This window comes from Pinus tabuliformis, chromosome 2_2 (assembly GCF_031772625.1).
Source record: "Pinus tabuliformis cultivar Carrire ecotype Pingquan chromosome 2_2, CPIR1, whole genome shotgun sequence".
NCBI classification, from domain to species: Eukaryota; Viridiplantae; Streptophyta; class Pinopsida; order Pinales; family Pinaceae; genus Pinus; species Pinus tabuliformis.
Window position 1 is genome coordinate 1,158,846,984 of NC_142300.1, and position 26,837 is coordinate 1,158,873,820.

Genomic DNA, 26,837 nt, shown 5'->3' on the forward strand with positions numbered 1-26,837 from the left:
TTGGTAGCAACTCCTCTGGCCCTACTCTGTCAGGTACTGTTCTGACTGTAGTACCTCACCATCTCCACTCTGCAATATTCCTGCAGCCTTCTAAATCCCAACAATTGCCTAACTGTGGATTGCGTCAGCCCGTCTTTGCCTCACGCTGGCCCTGTGTCACTTCGGATGGGTCTGCGTTAGCCCTGGGAGGCCCTGCGTTAGCCCTCTGGCCCTCTGCGTTAGCAACGCAGGCTTCTCTGAGGCTCTGCGCAGCGCCTGACTGCCTCTGCGTGGTCCTGCGTGAGCCCTGGCTGGCTCTGCGTCACTCCTTGGCTTTTGCGCTGCTAGAAACAACTTTTGTCACCTTGGGATAGCTGTTTTCTATTGCTATTGCTCCGCTCGACTGATGTCTTTTAGTCCTCATGTGATCTGCAATCACACTCTGATACCATGTTGAAGTTTCTAAGTTCACTTAGTTAGAAACCCTCCATGCACTTTATTTGATTTATTCCTAGCTACTTGTTATTTTTCTTAACAAGTTATTTACAATGTAAATACTAAAAATAAACGTTAGTGCATGCTCAACATATTACAGATCAAAACTAAAAGAAACAAAAACAAACACACCATATGACACCATTATTTTTGGACTAATGTCCCCTGAAAAACTCAATGTGGGGAAACCGGTGCAGCTATCTGAGGGTTTTCTTATTAAGCAATATCAGAGTACAATTGGGGTGTCGAAACTGGCCTACCCAACAGAGAATTTCCTTGGCTGTAATACCTCTCCGTTTTTGACAAATCTACTGGTTGAAACCGCGGATAATCCTTTCAGCAGCTACTCAACACCAATCTGCCCCAAAAACCCTAGCGTTTGCTCAATTTGGACTGCTTCATGCTCTCCTAGCCCAACGTTGACCCTGCGTCAGCCTATCTTGGCTTGTGTCAGCCCCAGGAGGCCCTGCATCAGCTAGGTTGGCCTCTTTGGTGCTTTGCGCAACACTTAGCTGCCTCTGCTTGAGCATTGGCTGTTCCTGCGTCACTCTCCCTGGTTGCTCTACTGCTCTCTCGACACTATCTCTACCTGTCTGTCTCTCTGTACTTAGTGCCCTTCAATGGCTCTCCAATCACTGATTCTATTTCTCTTAGCAAACCCCGCTCTAGAGAATAAAATGGCTAATCACTCTTGTGTGTTCTCCAAGTGACCCTCAAGCCTCCTCTTATACTTTTCCTGTTGACATCTCAATGGCCGAGATTAAGTCCCTAATCAACGGCTATCTGGCTTGATCCATGTCTTTTGGACCATTCTAACACAGATTCATATTAATACACATTAATATTTTATTTTCCCTAAGTTTAGACTTAGGGACTCCATTAAAAATATTAATTATTTTAATATTTCCTGATCTGTTTAAAATCTGCCCAAACCCTTTCTGGGTATTGGAGATCTCATATGCCCCAACCTCTCCACCAAATTTCGTGGCTAGAGCACATCGGATGCTACCCCAAATCAACACTTCTTTTGAGAGGAATATGAACTTCAGATGTTGGGTTACTTCAATACCAAGATATAGTGAGCATAGCCCAAATCTGTCATTTCAAAACCTTTCCTCAATTCCTTCTTTATGTATGCAATGCAGTTCTCATTATTCCCTATCATCAAAAGATTATCTACATACATCACAAGAGATACAACTGTTTCACCAACTTTCTTGACAAACAAAGGTGCATCATCAAGATCATAATGTTTGAAATTGAGTTTCAGAAGATGCTTAGTTAGTTTCTCGCATTAGGCTTGCGGTGCTCGCTTGAGGCCATACAAGGATTTTACAAGCTTGCGTACTTTGTGTTCCTAACCCTTCACAAAAAGTCCTTTTGGTTGGGACATAATAACATTCTCTTTTAGATCTCCATTCAAGAAAGCAATTTTTACATCCATTTGATGGATTTTCCAACCATTTTGAGCTGCGAAGACAAAGAGAGTTCGGATGGTAGCCCATTTTGCTGTGGGGACAAAAGTCTCCTCATAATCGACCCCTTCTTTCTGTGCAAAACCTTTTAACACAAGCCTGACTTTGTGTTTGTCAAGTGAGCCATCTGCTTTATACTTGTTCTTGAAGACCCACTTGCAGTCAATTGATTTGGTTCCCACTGGAGGATCAACTAGCTTCTAGGTGCCATTTTTTAACAAAGCATCATATTATTTCTGTATCGCTTCTTTCCATTCATCATGAGAAGCGGCTTCTTTGAAGGAAGTTGATCCAAAATTTGTAGACAAATTTAGTTCACAATAATAAGAAACATCCATATCAACAGGTGAATCACGATCGTCTACATCACCTCCATTATGTCTGGTTGAGCTTCTTGTTCTATCTTTCGATCCTCATCAGGATGAACACTTTCAAGTGTCTTTGTCAGCCATTTTGGAGGACCTTTCTGAGATGGCCCAGGCTGCTTAGTTGACTGAGATGGGGTTGAACCTAGATTTAGTCTCCCAATTCTGTCAATCACATCACTCAAAGCGTCATCAGTGGCTGGAGCTTCATATGGGGGGGAGAGTGCTTCAGAAGAAGATTCCACAGATTGATCCAGTATAGGGACCCCCGCCTTCAAGATGTGGAATCTCATTATCAAACTCTTGAAAAGACTTCGCATGTCTGAATATGTCCAGGCGATCAAGCTGCCGCTCAACAACATTGTCAGTCTTGGAAGATTCAAGAAAGATCACATCTCTAGATATTATAGACTTATTATACACTGCATCATATAAACAATATGATTTGGAGGTGTTTGAGTACCTCAAGAAGATACATTTGTGTTAAAATTGGCAACTAGGGCCAAACTCCATGTGGGTCATCTTATTAATGGAAGCTGATATTTTTCTTGGATCCCTCTCATCGAGAGGTCTAGGATTGATCTAAAGATCATCCGATTCCGATAAGTATTCATGGAGATATGAATTTATTTGTGTTATGGGAAAATTCGTCAAGGTCGGCTAGCAACCAAATAAACCCCACTTGTGCTCAACGTTTTAGTATAAATAGAGGCAACCTTCAAGTCATTTCAACACACTTGGGATCTCTTCCTCTCTACTTGTCTTTGGGTTTTAGTAGGAGGAGAGATCCTAAGGGATAACGCTGCCCTAATCTAGAGGGCAGAAGCTGGAATTGCGGGGAATTGCCAGAACAGTCGGCAAAGCTGATGCAGAGAGTAGAAGCCGGAACTGCTGGGAACAACCAGAACTATTGGGAAAGCTGACGCAAATGGGCAGAAGCCAGAACTGCCGGGAAAGTTGACGCAGAGGGCAAAAAAGGTTGACGCATTCCCTAGAGGCTGACGCTGGGGTTTTTCGTGGGGCAGATTGGAGTTGGGGAGCTGCCAGAGTGTTTATCCGGGGTTTTAGCCGGAGCATTTGTCTCCAAAAGGAGTGCAGCATGCAAGAGACAACTAACTAACATTGGGACAGCTACACCAAGCATGCAATGTTACAACAAGCATGCAAGGGACAACAAACTAATATTAGGACAACAACATGATACTTAGCGCAACAAGCATGTATTGGTACAACTAGCATGCAACAACAAGCATGCTAGGGACAACAAGCAAGCAAGGTCTAGCCAACACATAGGTCAGTATGGCAACATGGTGCAACAATGGCACATAACGTAGTACAGTGATGGGTACAATCATGATTAATGAAGTGCGATGAGATGCAGCGTAGTGATGATGGGTGCAGCATGGTGCAACGCGGTGAGGTGCAGCATGGTGACGAAATGCAACACAACGATAGGTGAAGGAGTCGCCTTGGAGAATGAGTTGAAGCAGCATGTCTTCAATTGATCTCATGTATCATCTTCTTAGAGATGATCTATGCTCTTATCTAGATAAGTCAAAGTGTTGACTTCTGCTGTAAACATACTATCTCTCTCTCTCTTTGCTGAACTATTGAAGAACATATAAGAAGAATTGATCAAGGGTTTCCCCACATTGGGGTTTGTCCCTGGCTAGCGCCACATCTTGTGTTCTCTTGTCTTGGCTTGTCTTCTGCGATTTATGTTTATGTTCTATCTGTAGTTTGCTTTAATGCTGATGTGATTGCTAATCTGGAAAAGATATTGAGCTAACTGTGAAAATTGAAATAAATTGCTCTAAGCATAGAACATACCTAAAATTAACAATTTGCGACTCCTTGCATTGATTTTGTTTCTCTGTTCCTTAGGTATCAAGGCATAACAAGTGGAACCAAAAAACCTGAGATGATGCCTCACCGAAGGAATGTGGCCATACCACATTTCATAGGGAGTCTTGTTTTTGATAGCACAACACATAGAACTGCATCAACCCAAAAGATCAACTTAACATCTTTGAAAAACATCATCGAATGTGCCATATTTAAAATTGTCCTGTTCATTCTTTTAGTTACTCCATTTTGTTGGGGGTTATAAGGCACTGTTGTTTGATGTTTGATCCCATGTTGGCGAAGATAGTTTTCAAATTCATTTGATGTATATTCTTTTCCATTATCAGTACAAATAGATCCAATATGAGATTGTGCATCATTTTCAATCCATGCATGAAAGTTCTTGAATGTTTAAAAAGCTTCAGATTTGTTATTCAATAAATAATCCCAACACATTCTAGTGTAGTCATCAATAAATGTCATCATATATTTATTACCATTGGCAGAAGAAACATGCATTGGACCAACATAAATCAGAATGAATGAGTTCAAGTTTTCTTTGTGCTCTAGAATGAGAATCATGAAAAGTTTGTTTGCTGTGCTTTCCTAAGATACAAACATCACATTGCTTAAGTTTCCTAGGAATTGTAGGCAAACTAGTAAAACCATTTTTCTTCAACAAATGGAGGCTATCATAGTTCAAATATCCAAATCTAACATGCCATAAAAGACTTGATAGAAATGTACCTTCATCATAAGTGAGAACTGTATGAAAAGTTCTGTGCACGAGCAAAGGTTCCTTGCAGCTTTAGAAGTCTTTCTTCTTCTATCCAAGTCATGACAAGTGAGTGATCTGATGCTTTTCTAACCTCAACCTTGCCATCAAATATGTGAATGGAGTGTCCTTGCTAGCGGATGTGGACTTGTTGTCACTCGGATTGTACAGGCACCACGGCAACGCTCAAGATTGGGGCTGTCACTCTGATCCCCTCGCACTCCATTCTCGTTGTTTCCCAACAACAGGCTTTGGGGGGTAGTCCCTATGAAATGAGATGAAGGAAAACAAGTTGGTGTTGAAATTTGGTAGCGGAGGACAGGTGGTTCCTTAAGGCTTTGATCTTTGGCCTAGGGAAAAGTGTCCAAAAGAATTTAATTTTTCTCCTAAAGTAACTTTATAATTTTTATAAAGTTAAATCTAATTTAAAAGTGACTTTAAGTGATAAAGTTACTAAGTTTAATTTTAAAATGACTTTTATAAAGTCAATGAAAAATTAGAAAGGAAAAGTGACTTTGGAAATAAATGACTAAGTGGGTCTTTATTAAAGTGGGGTGAATTAAAAAATAAAAAGTGAGGTTTAAATGAGCATTTAATCTCAGCCTTAGATCTCAATCTATTTCAGCCATTGGATTTGGGGATCACCCAAAAGTCACTTGGGGTTAGATTAAAGGAGGAAAAGGAGAAAAATGTCATTCATTCTTTCATGAGCAGATTGGGAGAAGGAGAGCAAGAGAGCAAGAGAGATTTCTGAGCAGGGAGGAGAAAGAGACAGCAGCTTGGCACACATTCCAAGGCAGCAGTTGAGCAGATTTGTACAGCTGATTCAACACACAATGAAAGGCAGATTTTGGCATGGTTTTCGAGGAGTGGTTTGCACAAAAATCGAGGATCAGTTTGCTGATTTTTCTACACGCAAAACTAGGGCCGCACAACGCATTTATTGCAGTCTGTACAACACATTTAATGTTGGCCGTACAGTAGCATTTAATGCTGAAAGTGGGCACGAAAATCGAGGAGGCCGTACAACATTTATTGCTGTCCTGTTTGCTGTAATTTCTAGTTTGCTGTGAGGCATGGGAAAAGAGATAAGTTCTAAATTTGCTTGCTGATTGTTTGCTGAATATTTCTCACTGTAAAAAGACAATTTTCAGAAATAAAGAAGAGCTCTCAAACTGGTTTTCCCCAAGAGTTGTAGGGGGTTTTTCCAGGGTCACATTGACCAAAAATCTCAGTGTTTAAATGTGTTTTAATGGCTATTTGTTACCGCTGATTTTTATTTCTGCAATCTCCAACATTCTGTAAATTTTCCAGAATTTGTGTTTTCAGCAATATTTATTTTTCCAGCTTGTTGAATGTATGGTTATGGGAAAGGGCATTTAACTACATGGGAGAAATAAGGTGAAACTGAAAACTGGGGTGGGAAATGAGAAATTTCTTCATGGTATCAGAGCTTGAGTGCTGAAGGACAGTTTGGGACAACAAAAGGAAAAAATTACAGCTGCTGATTTTTCACTCAGAAAATTCCAGCAAGCTGATTTTTCGTAAACAACAGTTTTATCTTTACTATAACAGTGCTATTTTTCAGTTTTAGGACAACAGGATGTCATTGGGACCAACGTTGCAGGAATCGCCCCCCCCCGGATCCTAGGCCGGAATCGCGTCCCATACGGAAGCGTTCCGGAACCTCCAGGCGAAGCGCGATTCCAAAATTCATGAAGCGCGATTCCGGTTTTTTGAAACGATTCCTGGAATATGGGTTGCGTTGCCCCGGATCCGCGCTTCGGAGGGCGCTTCGGGCCTCCGGAAGCGCCACGCTTCGGGCCCGGAAGCGCACGCTTCACGAGCTCCGGATCCGCGCTTCCGGAAATTTCCGCGCGGGCAGCAATGTAACTTGAATTTTTTTTAATTTTTTTTTAAAGTTAACTTGAGTTTGCATTGAGGGGGTGGGTTAGGGTGAGGTTAGGGTGAGTTTAGGGTGAGTTTAGAAAAGAATAAAGCCCCCATTCTCTTCTCATTTTCTCACTTTGAGTTTATGAGAGTTGGAGAAGAGAAGAGAGGAGAGGAGAAGAGAGGAAAGGAGAGGAGAAGAGAGGAGAGCTTGGAGGAGTGAAGAAGGAGGAGCTAGGAGAAGGAGGAGGAGCTTGGAGCAAGAGCTTGGAGGACTTCATCTACAAGAGCTAAAGAGGTAAGTTCAAACCCCAAACTCCCTTGTTTTTTTGAAAAAAAAATTGTATTTTTCTCCTCCCTCTCCTACTCTTTCCCATTGTTTCTACTTGCTCCTTTATTTACAGGTTGTCCACCACCTATATCCATATTCCAAGATGGTGTTCTTTTGGCTTCTATGTATCATTCCACTCTTGGTTTTAATGATGGCAAGGGTGAGGAATAGAGGGGAAGAGGAAGGGGATGAACTTGGTCCTAATAGTAGTGACCCAATGTATGATGAGGAGGAAGGGTTTGAAGAGGAAGGGGATGAACTTGAAGGGGACACTGAAGCACAAGATGGGAAAGGTACATCAACAACCTTGTGGAACTATGTGACCAAACTTGATGGGGGAAAGGGTGGTGGATCTTACAAATTTGTGTGCCCTCATGGTTGTCATGGAGGAAAACCATATACGGGTTCATATACCCGTCTGAGGAGGCATCTTTGTGGGGTGCTGGACAGTGATGAAAAAAAGGGTTCTGTGGGGGTACAAATTTGCTCAAACATTTCAACTGAAGAAAGAAGAAAATACATCCAAATAGAGATGGCTGCACAACGAAAAAACAAGAAACAAGAAACTCATTCTGAATCAAGTGCAACCTCTAAATTTGGTAGTTGCCCATCTCCTCATGGTACTTCTGCAACCTCTGGAGGTAGAAAAACAATAGGGGATTTCCTTAATGTTTCTGGGAGGGATGATGTGGATGGAAAGATAGTCCGTTTTCTTTGTGCTTGCGGTGTACCATTCAATGTGCTTCGCTCTCCCTATTGGCATGACATGGTAAAGGCCATCAATGAAGCCCCAAAAGGATACAAGGCCCCCAACTATGAGAAAGCTAGAATAGTGTTATTAGAAAGAGAAAAAGCTAAGGTTCAAAGAGCTTTGACACGTTTTACACATGAGTGGGTGGATTCTGGGGTATCCATTGTATCAGATGGGTGGACAAATATTAGAAACCAACATTTGATAAATGTTCTTGGTGTTTCTTCTAGTGGTGCAGTATTTATTGCATGTCATGACTCCTCCTCCATCAGTGCAACTGCACAAAACATTGCAGATCTCCTATTGAAATCAATCAAAGATGTTGGTCCGAATAATGTGGTTCAAGTGATCACAGATAATGCAGCAAATTGTAAGGCAGCAGGAAAAATTATTGAGCGTACTCATCCACACATCTTTTGGTCTGGGTGCCTGGTTCACACATTGAACCTTTTGATGTATGATATTGTGAAACACAAAGATTGTGGGTGGATTGCTGAGGTTTACAGGAAAGGGAAGCAGCTCATTAAATTCATCACAGGGCATACAAGGGTAAACTACTTCTATGGCACTTACTCCAAGTTGCAATTGCTTAAAATTGCAAAGACAAGATTTGCTAGTTATTACCTCACCTTTAGGCGGCTAGTGAGGGTGAGACAAGCTTTAACTAATCTGGTGTGTGCTGAAACATGGGATGAAATTAACACTGACACAGATGGTGCTAATGTAGTCAAGGACACTGTTCTTGACAGTTACTTTTGGTCACAGGTTAAATATGTTTTGCAATTCACCAAACCAATTTATTACATGATCAAGTTTGCAGATTCAGATCGACCAGTAATTGGGGAGGTGTATGAGCAAATGGATAGCATGTTGGGGCAGATTAAAGACATTGTTGAGCCTAGAGATACCACCTTGTACAATTATATTCGTGTAGAGGTGCAAAACCGATGGGAAATGCTAAATATTCCATTGCATGCATTAGCATATGTTTTGACACCTAAATACTATCATCCATCATGGCTTTCAACACCAGCACCTGGGGGGGGAAGTAGGAAAAAACCACACCAAGATAGAGAGGTTCACGAAAAATATATGGCTGCATTGAGTAGATTAATCCCTGATAATGAGGAGGCTGCATTGGTACGGAGACAGGTGAGCAACTATACGCTCAACACTGGTCCATTTGGGAGCATGCATGCAATTCAAGATCGAGAGCATTTTTCTGCTCTTGAGTGGTGGAACATGCATGGAGGGGCTACTCCACTTCTACAGAGTTTGGCATTGCGGGTGCTATCACAGGTGGTAAACACTTCTTCTGCAGAGAGGTGTTGGAGCTCTTATTCTTTCATCCACAGTGTTAAAAGGAACAGGTTGAATTTAGACCGGGCAGAGAGCTTGGTTTATGTTCATTACAACTTGCGATTGTTGTCCCATTACTGTGAAGATGCAAAGTCTAATAAAGACTTGTTGACTTGGGACAAGAATCCAGAGGAGCCCAATTTGGAGGATGGAGTGTTGCGACTAGAGCAATTAGAGGATGCTCTTATCCAGGTATGTCCATTGTGGTATGAATTTTCCAATTTTCCCTTATAAAGCATTTCTCTAATTCATGTTTTTAATTTTTTTGTTAACTAGTGTTTTTTTTCTTTGCATGAATTTTTTGAGCGATTCTAGGATGATGATGACCGTGTTGATATGCCACCACCCCCACCCCCATCTGGTCCCTTGGTTCCTAGGTTCCATGGTTCAACACCAACAGCAGGGGGTTCTTCTTCATCAGTTCCAGTGCCACGACTTACACAGGGACCATCTTCTTCATTGCCACCACGTGGAGGCCCGCCATCACGTTCTATTCGTGGTGGAAGGAGGAGAGATTAGTAGATATATTCACAATCTACTTCTTTTTGTCATAGATTACTCATTAGACTTGTAGACTTGTGAATTTGAATCTTGAACCTTTTTGGCTTGGCGGTGACCAAGTGACATATTTTGTAAACATTATTATTTGAATTTTGGACATGACAAATGTTGACAGTTGCTCACTTGCTAGATAAATCATAATATGCTCTATGTTTTATGTTTTATAATATGCTTAAATGTTTTATGTTTTATAATATGCTTAAAAATTTGATGTATGTTTGTAATAGCTAGAATATAGATGATTTTTGTACTAGTAAGTAACTACAATGGAATCATGGATGCCATATCTATCTTGATTTATGCAAAAATATGCATGTTTTCATGTCTTCTACAATTAATTTGGTATTTGGGATGTTTGTTTTGAGTATAAATGCAAAAAAATATAAAAAATATATATATATAGCAGACGCTTCCGCGGACGCTTCGCTTCCTAGATTTTTGGAAAATGACGCTTCCGCGCTCCGCGCTTCCGCTTCGCGCTTCCGCTTCACTCCCGCTTCGTGCAACATTGATTGGGACTGAGGGTGGAGGATAGGTTGGATGGGCATACAAATTACAGCGTTTGGAAGGAGAGAATGCAGAGTATGGTTGAACTTTGCTGATGGGGTTTGTGCACGTGAGACCCTTCCCACATGGGAGAGGTTTTGGGATGATTGCATTCAGACAGAGATCAGGAAAGGTCAGCTTGGGGCAGCCAAGCCAGTTGAGCAGGATGAGGATGTAGCAATGGTGGCAGGAGGCAAGAAAGGCAAAGGGAAGAAGCAGGCTTCCACAAGCAGTGGTGGGGGCAAAGGCAAAGGCAAAGGTAAACAGGGGAACACACAGAATGACTATTCCAAGGTGAAGTGTTGGAATTGTCAAAAGCTGGGACACTATGCAATTGTGTGTCCGGAGAAGAAGAAGAAGAAGGGGAAGAACCAGGACGTGGCAGCTTCAACAGAGATTGAGGACTTTGCAGGTCGTTTTGACCGGGAGTTTGCATTCACTACGTGTGAGTCCTCTAGTGCAGGATCACCTGCTACACAGGTTCAGAGGGAGCATGCTTTTCCTTCGATTAGCGGAGCATCTTCAGGTATCTGGTATGTGGACAGTGGGGCTTCACGTCATATGACAGGAGTCTGTGAGTACTTCTCTGAGCTTTCAGAGAGTGGCACTGATATTGAGGTAGTACTCGGTGATGACAGAGTTGTTAGAGCAGTCGGGGTGGGGACACTGACATTTCAGAGGGAGTCCAAACCTCCCTTGAAAGTGCCAGATGTTCTTTATGTGCCAGGGATGAGGAAGAACCTCATATCCGTCTCAGCGTTGGAGGACAGAGGATATGAGGTACTGTTCAGGGGAGGATAGGTGTTGATGTATCCCAGGGGCACTCCAGCTGATTCAGCTAGAGTGATAGGTGTACGCCATGCAAAGGTGTACAAGTTTGCTTTCCAGCCCCTTGTTGCATTGAGCAGTAGTACCGACAACAGAGCTAGCAATTCTGAGCTGTGTGAGATTTGGCACCGCAGGATGGGACATATGTATCATGGAGCCTTGAGGACATTGCGGGAGATCACTACAGGTGTGCCAGATTTCAGTACTGATCACTTTGATACTTGCAGAGGTTGTGCGATGGGCAAGTTTGCCAAATCCCCTTTTCCCAGCAGTGACAACAGAGCGACTAAGATACTTGATTTGATTCATTCTGATGTGAGTGGTCAGATGTCTCATGTTTCCTTGAGTGGATATGAGTACTATATTTTATTCATTGATGATCACTCCAGGAGGACCTGGATTTATTTTTTGAAGACCAAGAGTGAGGTCTTCAAGCGGTTTCAGGAGTTCAGAGCTCTTGTGGAGACATAGACAGGTCGAAAGATCAAGTCCCTGAGGTCGAACAATGGAGGAGAGTACACCCTTGGAGAGTTTGTTGACTATTGTGCGGAGGCAGGCATTAGGAGGGAGTTCACTGTTCCTTACAACCCCCAGCAGAACGGGGTTGCAGAGAGGAAGAACAGATCCATCATAGGGGTTGCCAAAGCCATGTTACATGATCAGGGGTTGCCATTGTTCTTGTGGGCAGAGGCTTGCAACACAGCTGTTTACTTGCAGAACAAGAGTCCGCATCGTGCCTTGGGGCACATGACTCCGGAGGAAGCTTTCTCTGGGAAGAAGCCTGATATTGGTCATCTTCATATCTTTGGATGCATTACATACTCCTATATACCCAAGGAGAAGAGGACCAAACTAGAGCCCACCGCAGAGAAGGGTATCTTTGTGGGCTACAGTGAGACCTCAAAGGCCTTTTGGATTTACATTCCTGCACAAAGGAGAGTTGTTGTCAGACGGGATGTGAAGTTCGAGGAGGATAGGGCCTTTAGGAGGTCACGGGAGTTAGAGTATCTAGATCAGCCAGACCCTCAGCAACAGTTGAGTTAGTCGCAGGGATCCAGTGGGCAGGGATCAGGAGGATCCAGAGGTACATCTATGAGGATGTCAGGTCCGTCAGTGAGCAGTGGCTCGCCGAGCCAGAGGGGTGGTGCTCCGGGCAGCATGCAGAGCAGTTCACATAGCAGTTCACTAGGGAGTCCACTGATGGACAGTTCACACGGTACCTCAGCTTCTACAGGTTCAGGTGCAGGCAGGAGGACAGCAGACAGACAGTCAGGAGTTTAGGCTCCTGATGATGATGAGGAGGAGGAGTTTCATTCTCCGGTGGGAGAAGTGCACTCAGGGAAGAGGAAGACCAAGTGGCTTCATGACACCTTGAGAGATGCCACATCTGTTGCTGAGCCGAAGAGGCCGGTCAAAGAGAGTAGACCACCTGAGAGGTTTTGTAGCTATATGGCGATGGTTACTAGCATCCTTGACTCTGAGCCTTCTAGCTATGAGGAGGCAGCTAGCCAGCAGGTTTGGAGAGAGGCCATGCAGGAGGAGTATTTTTCTATCATGAAGAATGATGTTTGGGAGGTGGTGCCGAGGCCTGAGGGCAAATCCGTGGTTACTTCCAGATGGCTTTACAAGGTAAAGCATGCTGCAGATGGCAGCATTGAGAAATTCAAAGCAAGGTTTGTGGCTAGAGGGTTTTCCCAGGTAGAGGGAGTTGATTATGAGGAGACCTTCGCTCCCGTGGCTCTATATACTTCGATCCGCTCCATTATATCGATAGCAGCAGAGATGGGTTGGAAGATCCACCAGATGGATGTGAAGACCGCATTTCTCAATGGCTTCATACAGGAGGTGTACATTGCGCAACCACAGGGCTTTGAGGTGCATGGGAAGGAGTCCCATGTGTGCAGATTGAAGAAGGCCCTTTATGGCCTGAAGCAAGCTCCCAGAGCTTGGTACTCTAGGATAGATACATATTTGCAGGGGATGGGTTTCACAAAGAGTGAGGCAGATCCGAACCTTTACTTTATTGTGATTGGTGAGGAGCCTCTCATTCTGGTGTTGTATGTGGATGATTTGGTCATTACAGGTGCAGAGAGACTCATAGAGCATTGCAAGAGAAATCTTGCGACGGAGTTTGATATGAAGGACATCGGCTTGATGCATTACTTTTTGGGCTTGGAGGTGTGGCAGGAGGAGGGGCATTTCTTCCTGGGGCAGGGGAAGTATATTGTGGACATCCTTAGCAGATTCCACATGGAGGATTGTAGACCCATGTCGACACCGATGATCACCAACTGGAAAAAGCTTCATGCTTCGGATTCTGAGTTGGTGGATCCCACATTGTACAGGCAGCTGATTGGTTCCTTGATGTATTTGGTCAACACTAGACCAGATATCTGTTTTGCAGTCAACACGATGAGTCAGTTTATGTGTGAGCCTAGGAAGGTTCACTGGGTGGCTGCAAAACACATTTTGCGATACTTGCAGGGGACAGTGGATTATGGTCTGGACTACAGGAAGGGAGATGGAGTGAGATTGGCAGGATACACTGATTCTGATTAGACAGGTTGTGCTTCTGATAGGAAGAGCACTTCAGGGTGCTGTTTTGGGTTGGGTTCAGCAGTAGTGTCATGGTTCAGCCAGAAGCAACAGTCAGTAGCATTGAGTTCAGCGGAAGCAGAGTATATGGCAGCCAGTCTAGCTAGTTGTGAGGCCATCTGGCTTCGCAAGATGTTGTTTGGATTATTTGGTCAGCCGTTGAGACCTTCAGTGATTTACTGTGATAATCAGAGTTGCATTAAACTCATGGAGAATCCAGTATTTCATGACAGGTCAAAGCATATCGGGATCAGATATCATTTCATCAGAGACTATGTTCAGAAGGGAGCTGTGAAGCTTGAGTATATTTCCACTAATGAGCAGGTTGCAGATATTCTTACCAAAGCCTTACCACGGGGCAAGCATGTCTACTTCAGAGACAAGATGGGTGTGGTGAGGAACACCTTCCTCGGTAAGAGGGAGTGTTGAAATTTGGTACCGGAGGACAGGTGGTTCCTTAAGGCTTTGATCTTTGGCTTAGGGAAAAGTGTCCAAAAGAATTTAATTTTTCTCCTAAAGTAACTTTATAATTTTTATAAAGTTAAATCTAATTTAAAAGTGACTTTAAGTGATAAAGTTACTAAGTCTAATTTTAAAATGACTTTTATAAAGTCAATGAAAAATTAGAAAGGAAAAGTGACTTTGGAAATAAATGACTAAGTGGGTCTTTATTAAAGTGGGGTAAATTAAAAAATAAAAAGTGAGATTTAAATGAGCATTTAATCTCAGCCTTAGATCTCAATCTATTTCAGCCATTGGATTTAGGGATCACCCAAAAGTCACTTGGATCACACAAAAGTCACTTGGGGTTAGATTAAAGGAGGAAAAGGAGAAAAATGTCATTCATTCTTTCATGAGCAGATTGGGAGAAGGAGAGCAAGAGAGCAAGAGAGATTTCTGAGCAGGGAGGAGAAGGAGATAGCAGCTTGGCACACATTCTAAGGCAGCAGTTGAGTAGATTTGTACAGCTGATTCAGCACACAGTGAAAGGCAGATTTTGGCACGATTTTCGAAGAGTGGTTTGCACAAAAATCGAGGAGCAGTTTGCTGATTTTTTTTGCACGCAAAACAAGGGCCGTACAATGCATTTATTGCAGTATGTACAACGCATTTAATGCTGGCCGTACAACAACATTTAATGCTGAAAGTGGGCACGAAAATCGAGGAGGCCGTACAACATTTATTGCTGTCCTGTTTGCTGTAATTTCTAGTTTGCTGTGAGGCATGGGAAAAGAGATAAGTTGTAAATTTGCTTGCTGATTTTTTGCTGAATATTTCTCACTGTAAAAAGGCAATTTTCAGAAATAAAGAAGAGCTCTCAAACTGGTTTTCCCCAAGAGTTGTAGGGGGTTTTCCAGGGTCACATTGACAAAAAATCTCAGTGTTTAAATGTGTTTTAATCAGTGTTACTTGGGAGCGGGAGCGAATCCCGGAGCGATTTTTTAAAAATATATATATATTTTATATTTTTTAATTTTTGATACATATATGTCAACAAAAACATGTAGAATGATGAAATAGACATAAAAAACATAAAAAAACATAAATTGATCATTGAACCATATCACATCAATCATCTAGAAATTATAATCGTCATCAACCTTAGTAAAATAATAAATTAAAATAACATTCAATTCAATAACATTTATCATCATTGATCACCAAAGTAACAAGTTGTACTTGTAAGCCAAGTTTAACCATTACAAGAAGTAATATCGAAGATATTTCTAAGTCCTAACTTCTAACTGTTAACATGATATGAAATGTTAAAAATTTATAAAATGAAACATGAATAATGAGATGAAATGAAACAACTTTAGTCTTTCACAAAGCATCATATTCATAATTCACAATCATTACCAATGAGTTATAATTGCCAAGGCCCAACTTCAAACTTCAAATTTTCATTGTCACAGTGATATAATGTTTACAAAAAATATCATAATGTCATAATGATATGAAAGAGTCAAGAGTCAAGAGTCAAGGACTCAAAACTCAACACTGAACAGTTATGAAAACTAAAGTGACAAGTCTAATAGAAACTAAAAAAGACAAGTAAACTGTAAATCTACAAGTGGCCCTTGCCACGAGAGTCTCCAGGAGTACAAGTAGGTCGTGGTGGTCTTCTAGGAGTCTCCCGCCCAGACCGACGACCAGAACTAGAGCCTCCACGCGAGGGTGTCGATGGAGGTGGCGACAGCAATGGAACAAGACTCGGGCCCCGAGAACTGCTACTGGATGGTGGAGGTGGAGGTGGCATGGCTGCTGCAGCTGCTTCATCTTCATCCCGTACAAGCTCATCTTCTAGTTCTTCCATATGTACAATGCCATCCTCCAAATTGTCGTCCTCAGGGTGATTGTCCCAAATTTTATATGTGGGATCTTCATTAGCCCGATCACAGTAATGGCTCAACAACCTCAAATTGTAGTGCACATAAACCAAGCTTTCTGCTCGGTTTTCGTTGAGCCTGTTTCTTTTCACATTATGTATATAACTGTAGGTGCTCCAACACCTCTCTGCAGAAGAAGAATTTACAACCTGTGCAAGAACTTTCAATGCCAATTTTCGCAAAAGTCCGTCGCCGCCATATGTTTCCCACCATGTGAGAGAATCAAATTTATCTTTGTCGTCCATTGCATGGAAGTTACCATACAAACCACTGCCAGTGAAGTATCTGCCTATTTCAAGGCGCACAGCTGCACATTCCTCCCTATCAGGCACCAACTTTTCTAATGCATTCAGATATCCTTTAGTTACCTCTCGATCTAAATGGGGTTTGGTCCTAACACCACCCCCTGCTGCAGGTTTGCCCAACCAAGAATCTGAGTAGTATTTTGGCGTAAGGATATACGCCAAGCAATGTAGTGGAAGGTTAAGCCTTTTCCACCGTTCACACACACAATCGTGAATCAGATTGTACAAGTCGGGATCTCTGTTATTAACAATGTCTTTTATTTCCCCCAACATGGTATCCATTTGCTCATACACCTCGCCAATCACTGGTTTGTCTGTATCTACAAACCGAATCATGTTATAAATTGGCTTGGTGAAATCCAATACCTGTCTCACAGTTGTCCAAAACTGCCCATCAAGAGCGGCCTCCTCCACCGTTTCAAAACCTGCAATGTCAGCTACATTTGTAGCCCTTTCCTTTAACATCTGCCAATTTGGACTTGATACCATGCTAGCTAAACCCTCTCTTACCTTCAAAAGGCGCCTGAAGGTGAGGTAATAGCTACCAAATCTAGTCCTCGCAATCTTCAGCAACTCCAATCTCGAGTGACTGCGGAAAAGGCCATGGGTATTGCTATGATTTGTAATAAATTTTATCATTTTTTTTCCTTTCTTGTACAAATCACCAATCCATTGGTATTGTTCATTTTTGTTTTTGACAATATCATGCAACAGAAGGTTCAATGTGTGAACCAAACATCCAGACCAAAATATGTTCGGGTATTCATCCTCAATAATTGCTCCCGCTGCCTTACAATTAGGAGCATTATCAGTGATGACTTGGATGACATTGTATGGGCCAATACGCTCAATTGTTTCAAGCAATGCTTCTGCAATGTTGATAGCGGTCTTGAACTTGTCTGAGTAATCATGTGCAGCTAGAAAAATGGGACCACTTCGGGACACAGCAAGAACACTTATCAATGGCTTGCCTTTTACATTTGTCCATCCATCAGATACAATGGACACCCCATTGTCAGTCCAAGAACTTGTCATTTTATTCAAAGAATGTGATATTTTTGCTTTTTCATGATCAAGGCCAACAGTTCTTGCCTTGTCATACCCAGGGCTCTTGTATCCTTTAGGGGCATCATTTATGGCAGAAACCATTTCGTGCCAATAAGGTGAGCGTAGAACATTGAATGGTATCCCATTTGCATAGAGGAACCTGTAAATTTTTGAATCCACATCATTCCTACACCCCTCATCAAGGAAATCTGATATGGTTCTACGGCGTAAAGATGATGACCCTGAGCCTCCATGTCCATATCCACTGCCTTGGGAGGATGCTGAAGGAGTTCTTTGTGAGCTTTCAAAGAAACCCCTTGATCTTTTTGCTCTGTATTGGGCGTCCTCCTCTTCCTTTATGTATTTGGCTCTATCTGCTGTTGACACCGCGTTGCAAGTTTTGATTCCTATTTGTTTCTCTCCATCCCATGCCCTTTTCCCGCAAAGGTGTCTTCTAGCACGGGTGTATGAGCCTGTGTAATCAGTGTTGCAATGGGGGCAATGAAATTTAGTGGTTCCACCCCCTCTCCCTGTTTCAGCCCTCTGAACATATTTCCACAATGGAGTTTGGTCTTGTTTAGTTTTTTGACCCTCATGTTCACCCTCCTCCACATCCTCCTCACTGAGGTTTTCACCTATTTGACTTCCTTCGGCTTCTTCATCCACCTCTTCAGTTTCAGGCCCCCTCCGTTTCCTACTCTCCACCACCATAATAACCAGAAAAGGGACCAGGAAGAGGAAAATGCCAATAAAAATCCCCAGGTCCATCGTGTTTGATGTTTGTAGGGTTTGAGTCTTGAATCTGCAAATTAATTTAGTTTATTGGGATTAATTCATTTAATTTATTAATTTAATTTAAATTAATGATCTTTAAACTCAAACAGGTAAATTAAACTAACCAAACTAACTACCTAACCAACTAAACTAACTAAATGATTAAGTTACTTACCTCTGCAAGCTTGCTCCTCGCTCCTTGGCACTTGCTCCTCGCTCCTCAGCTCTGGCTCCTTGCTCCTCAGCTCTTGCTCCTTGCTCCTTTGCTCTTCCTCAGCTCTCAAGCTCAAGCTCAATCTCATTGAAATGATTTTTTTTTGGCCCATTGGGCTTATAAACCAAAAAAAATTAGTTAAATTTTTTTGTTTTTTCGGGTCCGGCAGAATTTTTTTCCGCCGAACCGCTCCCGGGCATTAAAGCGATCAGGGAGCGATCGCTCCGGGAGCGCGGGAGCGATCGCTCCCTGAAGCGCTCCCTCACAGACCAGGGAGTGCAAATTTTTTTACGGGAGCGCGCTCCCGAAAATCGCTCCCGTCCGGGAGCGATTTGGGGAGCGCGCTCCCGACCCGCTCCCGCCCGGAGCGCGCTTCGGGAGCGGGTTCGAAGGGGGGGGGGGCGCTCCCCCGCAACACTGGTTTTAATGGCTGTTTGTCATTGCTGATTTTTATTTCTGCAATTTCCAGCATTCTGTAAAATTTCCAGAATTTTTGTTTTCAACAATATTTATTTTTTCAGCTTGTTGAATGTATGGTTATGGGAAAGGGCATTTAACTACATGGGAGAAATAAGGTGAAACTGAAAACCGAGGTGGGAAATGAGAAATTTCTACAGTTGGAAACCAACTTGTTTGGGAGACACAAATGAGTAGCCGAGCCAATTGGTTAAATTCAAGCAAGATTATTAATTAGATTAGATTTTAAAGCATGAGACCAGTGCCTTAATGGAGTCACAAATTCTTGCTTATAATAAAATGGAACCAAATGACCGGATGGACACCTGCTGCTTAAGATGATTGGCTAACCTGAATGATATGCAAACCTATGACCTATGTGTGATGCAAAGATGTTGGTTATTTTTAATTAAATGCCTAATCTAGATGTCACCTTCTTTTAACTGTTTTGAAGCTGGGCTCCAAGGTAGGTTGTGAGAAGGAGGCCAACAGAAAGCAAGCTAGGGTTTGCTTAATGATATCTTCTATTGTGCTCCTATCACCCGATGCCTCTGATGTTGCAGAGATTGTGGCTTTGACGACTGCAAGGTCAATGTGTTAACCACTGAAGAATTGCCGAGGCCCCTCAAGCTAAGTGAGAAGGGTTGCCCTCTATCTCTGAATTGAGTGGCTATGTCTTCAAAAATTCATTAATATACTTCCATCTCATATATAATTCATATGGCATACCATACATATCATCATACTTTCATACCATAACATACCATATGGCTTTCAAAAACGAACTTAACGTATTTCTACCCACTTTCATATGGCATACCAACCATTCATGCCCACAGCCTTAAAAAATATATGTTCCTCATATATTATATATCATGACCTCTTCAAAAATTAAGCTCAAATTTTATATACCAAATTCATTATCATTTTCAAACACACTCCATCATACTTTCATTTCATATACGCTTTATAAAAAACACACACCACTTTTTATACCATATGCTCCATGGGAGCACATTTGACCCAACGCACCTCAAAAATGAATTCGACTCATATTCATGGACCTTTGAAAGCACCGTGTGACCCAACGCACCTCAAAAATGAATTCGACTCGTATTCATGGACCTTTGAAAGCACCATACACGGTTTTCATACCATTGACCCCTATATGCACGACCTTTAAAAAGAATTAACGCATGACATTAACATAGTTTACAGAGCTAGCTCTCAAATGGTCTCCATCCTACGCATGGCCTTTAAAAAGTAACTTAACACACAACATTCATTTTTTTAATCAACACAACAGAGAACAAATAACATACCATATATCTTATATGCCATACATGGTTTTCAAAGTACATTGACACCATCACAAGGCAGACAACGCTCCTCCAAATGTATCACGGGCTCAACAGGGGCCGACGGCACATGAATTCACAACATTACACCAAAGCATGAACAATGTACCATTTACACACCATTTACACAGACCACGTCCATCATCAACTCAGAGAAACAAGATTATTCAACGCTCAACCAATATTGAGAGCACAACCTTATCTTCCTCCGGCCTCAATGTTAGGTAGACAACATTCACCGTGGTAGGGGTTTCGACTTCTAGAAAATTCAACGCAGTGTTCAATCAAATGGGACGTTCCAAAATTTGCAGAGAATAAGAGTAATCGTAGAATATAGCAGAAGGAGAATTTTTTTTTGATAGCAACAGATGTATATGGAATTCTCTGTCATTCGTTTTTATAAAGATCATATTATAATTGAAAAAAATCAGATGGCCTCTGACCTTGATTTCAGATAACAAGCATCCTGATCAGAAGAAAAAGTATGCAATGTTAAAAAGTATGTTAAAAAGCTTGGTTGTTATGAAGCCACTCTTCCCATCGAGATGTTTCTTCATGTGCTTGGGAGAGAAACCAGGCAATAAAGAAATTCCTTCTGCTGTTGTTTGATTTTTCTCATGAAAATGCTATTTTTTGCAGCAAGAAAGGTTTTGGGATTTGCTGGCTTCATTATTGGTTGGCTGGCATATGGTTTTACAACTAATCTAGACTAAATAAAAAAAAAAAATTGTTCTGCACAAGTGACTTATATCCTGCAAATGGATAGAACCTTCACTAGAAAGAGGAATATGATTTTAGTACTAAAATTATGGTTTTTGTTCAGTAAATATTAACTTTTTCTGGGATGTAGATGTTTTTTTTTTTTCAATGAATTATAAGTAATTTTAGCTTATTTCACTGTATTAGCCATTGAGCATGGGTTCAGTGCAAGTACGACTATTAATTAATCTCTTGCTTTTCCAGGTGTACAAGGGCAGATGAAACTTCTGTGACAGTTCGACTATACTACGTCCAAAATGGAAGTGCAAATCTTGGATTCATGTAAAGCCTTGGAATATAGATACTTCTACTTATTTCAATATCTGTGTTATTTCTTATATTTTGTCAACCTGGAGAGTAATAAACTTACCTCATCTTTCAGGATAAGAAGACGCGAGTATCTAATTCCTGTTGGCATAGCGATGAAGGTAGTTTGCTTTTACTGGCGCAAGTTTACTGTTCCCATTTTGTGCTAAAACCTGATTTATGGTTCTGGAATGGCATATGGAATCTGAGCCCATGCATATCTCAACACTGAAATTAGTGGCATAGACAATTTCCAATTTGGAACTGAATAATAGAAGCTTATATCCAATATCAGAATAACAAAGATGCAGTGAGCCTAGATATTCTCAAAATTATATATTAATGAATGGCTTCGTTACTTTGGATGGACCTTTGGCATTAACTTGTCTGCTTTCTATGCTAGTTTTTTTTGTTTTTTGTTTTTGAAGTTTTTATATATGGCTGTTGATTGCTAAAGTTCTTAATCTTCATTCTATGCTTGTGCATGATATGTTCCTTTTTTTCTGGGGATGAAAGATATCATTTTATGTGTCAAATTCTGAAATTCATCATGTATGGCTGGCAATGTTGGCGATTGTAATCGTCATGTCAGCCTTCCCCTGCCATTTTTTTTGAAGAATGTTGTGTTGTCTGCTGAGTTGCCAGGTTGCAGAGTGCTATTTAATATCTATTTTACACACCTAGAGATTAATAAAATAGTATACTAATGAATGGACTTATGTGCATTTGATGGAACTTTGGCATTCACTTATCTGCCTCCTATTCTGGTTCTCTTTGTTTGCAAAGTTTTTATATGTGGTTGATGATTTCTAAAGTTCTTAATAATCTTCATTTTACCTTGTGCATCACATTTTAAGTCAAATTAGTGATGTACAGCCAGCTATGTTGGCTATTCTGCTTGTCACATTAGCTCATTTCTTTCCACTTTGGTTATGCTAAATGCTGTGTTGGCGGCTGAGTTTTCAACTTGGTTTTACTGCTATTTATATCACTATTTTATGTACTGATGCCATTAATCATTTTGAACTTTATAATTTTTTTTTACTGTGTTCTATTCAATAATGTTCTATAATATTTGTATCATTTCTACTTATATATATGGTTTTTGGCCCTCTTGTTTTAGGTGGGACAACCCTGAACTAGATTTTACCAAGATTTAATACATCGTATAAGTGATCAACAAACCATTGCTTTGTTGAAGAATGTAATTAGGTTTGGTCTTCATATTTGAGTCATTATGAAATGTACTTATTAAAGAATGAAAAAGAAAATTTTATTACTATTACAATGACTTATTAAAGCATGGGTTTCATGCTTGGGTCATCATCTTATAGGTCAGAGTCCCCATTGGGGACTTCTAGGTTTTATATTGAGTCATTAGAGTCATTGTCCATTTAATGAGACACTCCATGGGCTTTTGAATCATGTAAAAATAATTATTATTGAGTCAAATATGTAATTTGTCACCTCCACACCATGTCGGCCCTCGCCTGATGAAGTCGGCCTATAAGATGACAATTCGACCCACAGAAGAGGCTATATATACAAGTGCAGTTCGATCTATTTGCTCACCAACTCAACAAGTTTGATACACAAGAAGGGAGTGCAGAAAAGTGCGAAGTTTAAGGAGAAGAAGGAAGAATTGAAGATGAAGAACAAGGCAAAGTTTTTGGGCTATCTCCCTCTCTCTTTCATACAGAGTTACTGGGCTGTTCCCGAGGTCGAAGATCTGCTGCTGGGAAAGTCGAATTTTTGGAGTTGCTGGGTCGAAGTTCTCCTGTTGAAGTTTTATTGCTGGATAGGTCGAAATTCTATTGCTGCAGGGTCGAAGATCTAGATCGAAGTTGTTGGAAGGAAGGGTTGACTTGGTGATTGGAGGAAGTCTATGTCTAGGTCAAAGAGTCTTGGATTATCTTGTCTTGTCTTGTGAAAACCACTGAAGGAAGAAGTTTGACTGGGTTTTCCCCTAGATAGGGGTTTTGCCCTGGCTGAGTGCCTACATCTTGTGTCTCTTGTTCTTGTGATCTTCATACACACATAATTTGGTAATTGCTTGATGAAAGATAATATAATAAAAAAGTAAAAGAAGCCAACATAATTCACAAGTAATTATCAAGAAAGTGAAATAAAAACCCTAATAGTACTAGTACTAATTTCTCAACATGGTTTCAGAGCTAAGGTCAAGAAAGATTGGAGATCACTCTGTTGGCTTGAAAGGAAAAGTTACTCCCTCTATGATAAGATACTTGAAAATGGGATTCAATATTGCAGGAAGCTGGATCAAAAGAATCATCTACAACTTATTCAATAAGGTCAAAAGCAAAGGGTTCTTGGCTGCACTCACAGGTTCATGTTGGAAATACTGAGAGGGGGGTGAATCAATATTTCTTTTCAATTGTTATTTTTAGTATTTACCAGTTAAGATCACTTATAATTAGAACACAAAATGAACAATGATAGAATAAATATTTTTATTAATTTCTTCTTTCAATAAATCAAGTACAATATATCTAGGGCTCCTACCCTAGACGAAGACACCAATCTTCAATCTCCCAGGCTCCAACTTGTTATGTGCCAAGCACCTACTTGGACTTCCCAAGGAACCAACCTTGACAATTTCGAGGCATCGACCTCTAAGGCTCCAACCCTATTTCTGGTTCAGGCTTCGCCCTGGTTTCTTGAGGACTCCTATCCTCTAGGGTTCCAACCCTATCTTCCAAGGCACCAACCTTGTCTCCACGAGGCTCCAACCTCTTGGGCTCAAACCCTTAGCTTTACTTTGTCAAGATATGTTTTGTTATTATTTGCGGCTCCCAATGTCTTCTTCAACGAGCCTTGTCAATCTTTAGTTATGTTGTCACTTAGCATCCATGTCACATCATCAATGACGACCTTGTTCTCTTAGAAGGTGTCACCATTGCTTTTCATTTTACCCAAAACAATTTCTCCAAGTTGCCTCATGATGATATCGTGGTCTACAGTGATCTCCACAAATCTTCAATATGTCTTCGATGAGCAACCCTAGTTTTGCACCTGCTCTAAACCTCTTCAAGGGATTTTTTCAAGATCTTCTCACAAAGGCCCAACAAAGTATTTCTCCACAATCTTCAAGATGTCTTCAAGGTACTCCAAGATGTCTTTCAAGATTCTTCACTATGTTGCACCAGGTCTGTTCCAAGAATTCTTCAAGGGTGTCTTCAATAACCCTTGCCTAAACAAGATATCTCTCTACAGGCTCCTTGATTGATGCTTCAAAACCCTTCACTGTCTTCAATGAATGTTGACACAAAAATAAGTGATATACTTACTTGTATGCCTTCAATAGGATTCTTCACCATTCAATTGTTCACATGTTCAATTAGTTCTTCACTGTACTTTGACTTCACCAGTGTTTGACTTCACTTATGCTTGTCTTAGTCTTCACTGTAGCTAAATTGATAAGCCACAACTTGCTGCTTCAATTGTATTGGCAAGAGTCAAGCAATACAGTTCATCACAATCCAAGCATATATTTCTAAGCCACTTCAATATAGGTTAACTGCCCACTGCTCAAGAATTTGAGTCACTGTGAGATAGGTACACTGCACCTCAGTCACAATCGAGTAGATGAGACACTACAGTCCTTTGTTGCTGCACCAATCAACACTGTTGCACCTTTGTCCGAGCTACTATGAACACCTCTGTCCGAGCTATTGTGCATACATAGTCCGAGCTACAGGAGGTACTGATCACAGTTTGCAACAAATGATTACAGGGTCCGAGGATCTTGCTGTAGGTATTATTGCAATAAATCCGACTCCTTAACACAAGACTGTCCTCGAAAACTTTTTAAAAGAATTTGCCCAACACAATATTTTCTTGCTCCTATGCCTCTTGTAGATATCTCTGAAATTGTTGACTGAATTGAATGCACAAAAATGAAGTCCGAATCATGTATATATAGTGATTTCGTTTTAAAACTAAAGGGACACGTCTTTCTGGAGGGAGGCTGACTTGTGCCTTTAAGCATAGGTTGACTCAACATTAATTATATTTTTCATAGCTTAAAAATTCAATATCTCACAAACTACTGGGAGTTTCAAGACAAATAAGGGCTCATTAGAAAGGAAAAAATATACTCTACAAGATGGTATAGGACCCATGTTGATAGGCTGCCTCCAAGATGCCAAAATTTATTTTTCTTTGTAACTGTCCTTGAATTTTTTATGTGCAAAAGGTGATTAGGACAACAAGGCTTTTCTATTGTTTGGGACAACATGGCTTCGTCATTGTTTGCCTCAACAATATTATTATGAGTGACATCAGGAGTGTATCCAATAATGTCATCATGAGTGTATCATCTTGTATCCAACTATCCAACAATGTCATCATATACTTGTCCAGTGATAAGTCATAGTGTAGCATAAATTTCGCATTAGGAGAGCTCTAAGGCAGTCTTCCAATCATGTCATCAAGACCATCATCAAGTGTGGCCATTCATCAAGTGTGGCCATTCATCAAGTGTATGACATCATCAAGTGTAGTCCTTCATATGTGATGAAGGGCTTCTAGATCATCAATCAAGGCACATGATTGACACTTGGCACTTCTTAAGACTTTTTCATTAGTGGCTTGACATATTAATTGATGGCATTCTTAACAAACAAGAGTTATGACATCATCATCTTGAACCAAGCATCTATTGTCTTCAACCTTATCATCTCATTCTAGAGTTTCATGATATTCATTAGGCATCTCAAGAATATTTCCCATCTTGGGCAATGGCATATTGACATCAATGACAACCTTGATTAACAATCTCCCCCTTTGTCATTGATGGCAAAATTATTGCCCTTCCAACATTCTCTCTCCCTTTGACATCAATGGAAACAGGGTGCCCAAGTACTCTCCCTGTCAATCTACTTCTTTTCTTCATCAATAGCAGTTCTTCATAAGTATGTTGCTCCCCCTGTCATGGTGCTCTTTTATCTGGCAATGTGGTCCATGATAGATGTGTTTTCATTTCTTCATGTGATGAACCAACTCCCCCTGTTTGCATAAACACTTCTAGCTTCTTTAGACAAGAATGATCAAGAGCTCCCCCTGACTTTATGCATGGTCTCCTTTTATCATCAAACACTTGGGATATCACATCTGCCAAGGATGCCATTTTACAATTGTGATTTGGTTCGAGCTTATGCCTTCACAAATCTGTATTCTATCTCAAGTTTGAGCCTCTTAAGGGAAGAAGATGTGAGATCTATCTCTGTGGTATGGTGAGAGGATCAATCTCTTGTTTCAGATCTAGCTAGAAGACATTGTGAAGATGACCTTAAAACTTTTGGAAGCTATATTCAGTGACAAATCTCTTATCGTCACTGGCGATCTCTTTCACATTGGTGTTAAAGTTCTTGCTTTGATATTTTATCTCTATCATCGTTAGCGGATTTATTG

General features: G+C 41.0%; 1 protein-coding gene across 1 annotated transcript in view; it reads left to right on the plus strand.

Moving 5' to 3' along the window:
• Nucleotides 1–26,837, plus strand: part of NRPA2 (nuclear RNA polymerase A2) — a 345,762-nt gene that overhangs the window by 16,289 nt on the left and 302,636 nt on the right. Inside the window, exons 7-8 of the mRNA XM_089405878.1 lie at nucleotides 21,303–21,380; nucleotides 21,481–21,526. Coding sequence (XP_089262004.1) covers nucleotides 21,303–21,380; nucleotides 21,481–21,526 — 124 coding nt within the window. The remainder of the gene's footprint in view (nucleotides 1–21,302; nucleotides 21,381–21,480; nucleotides 21,527–26,837) is intronic.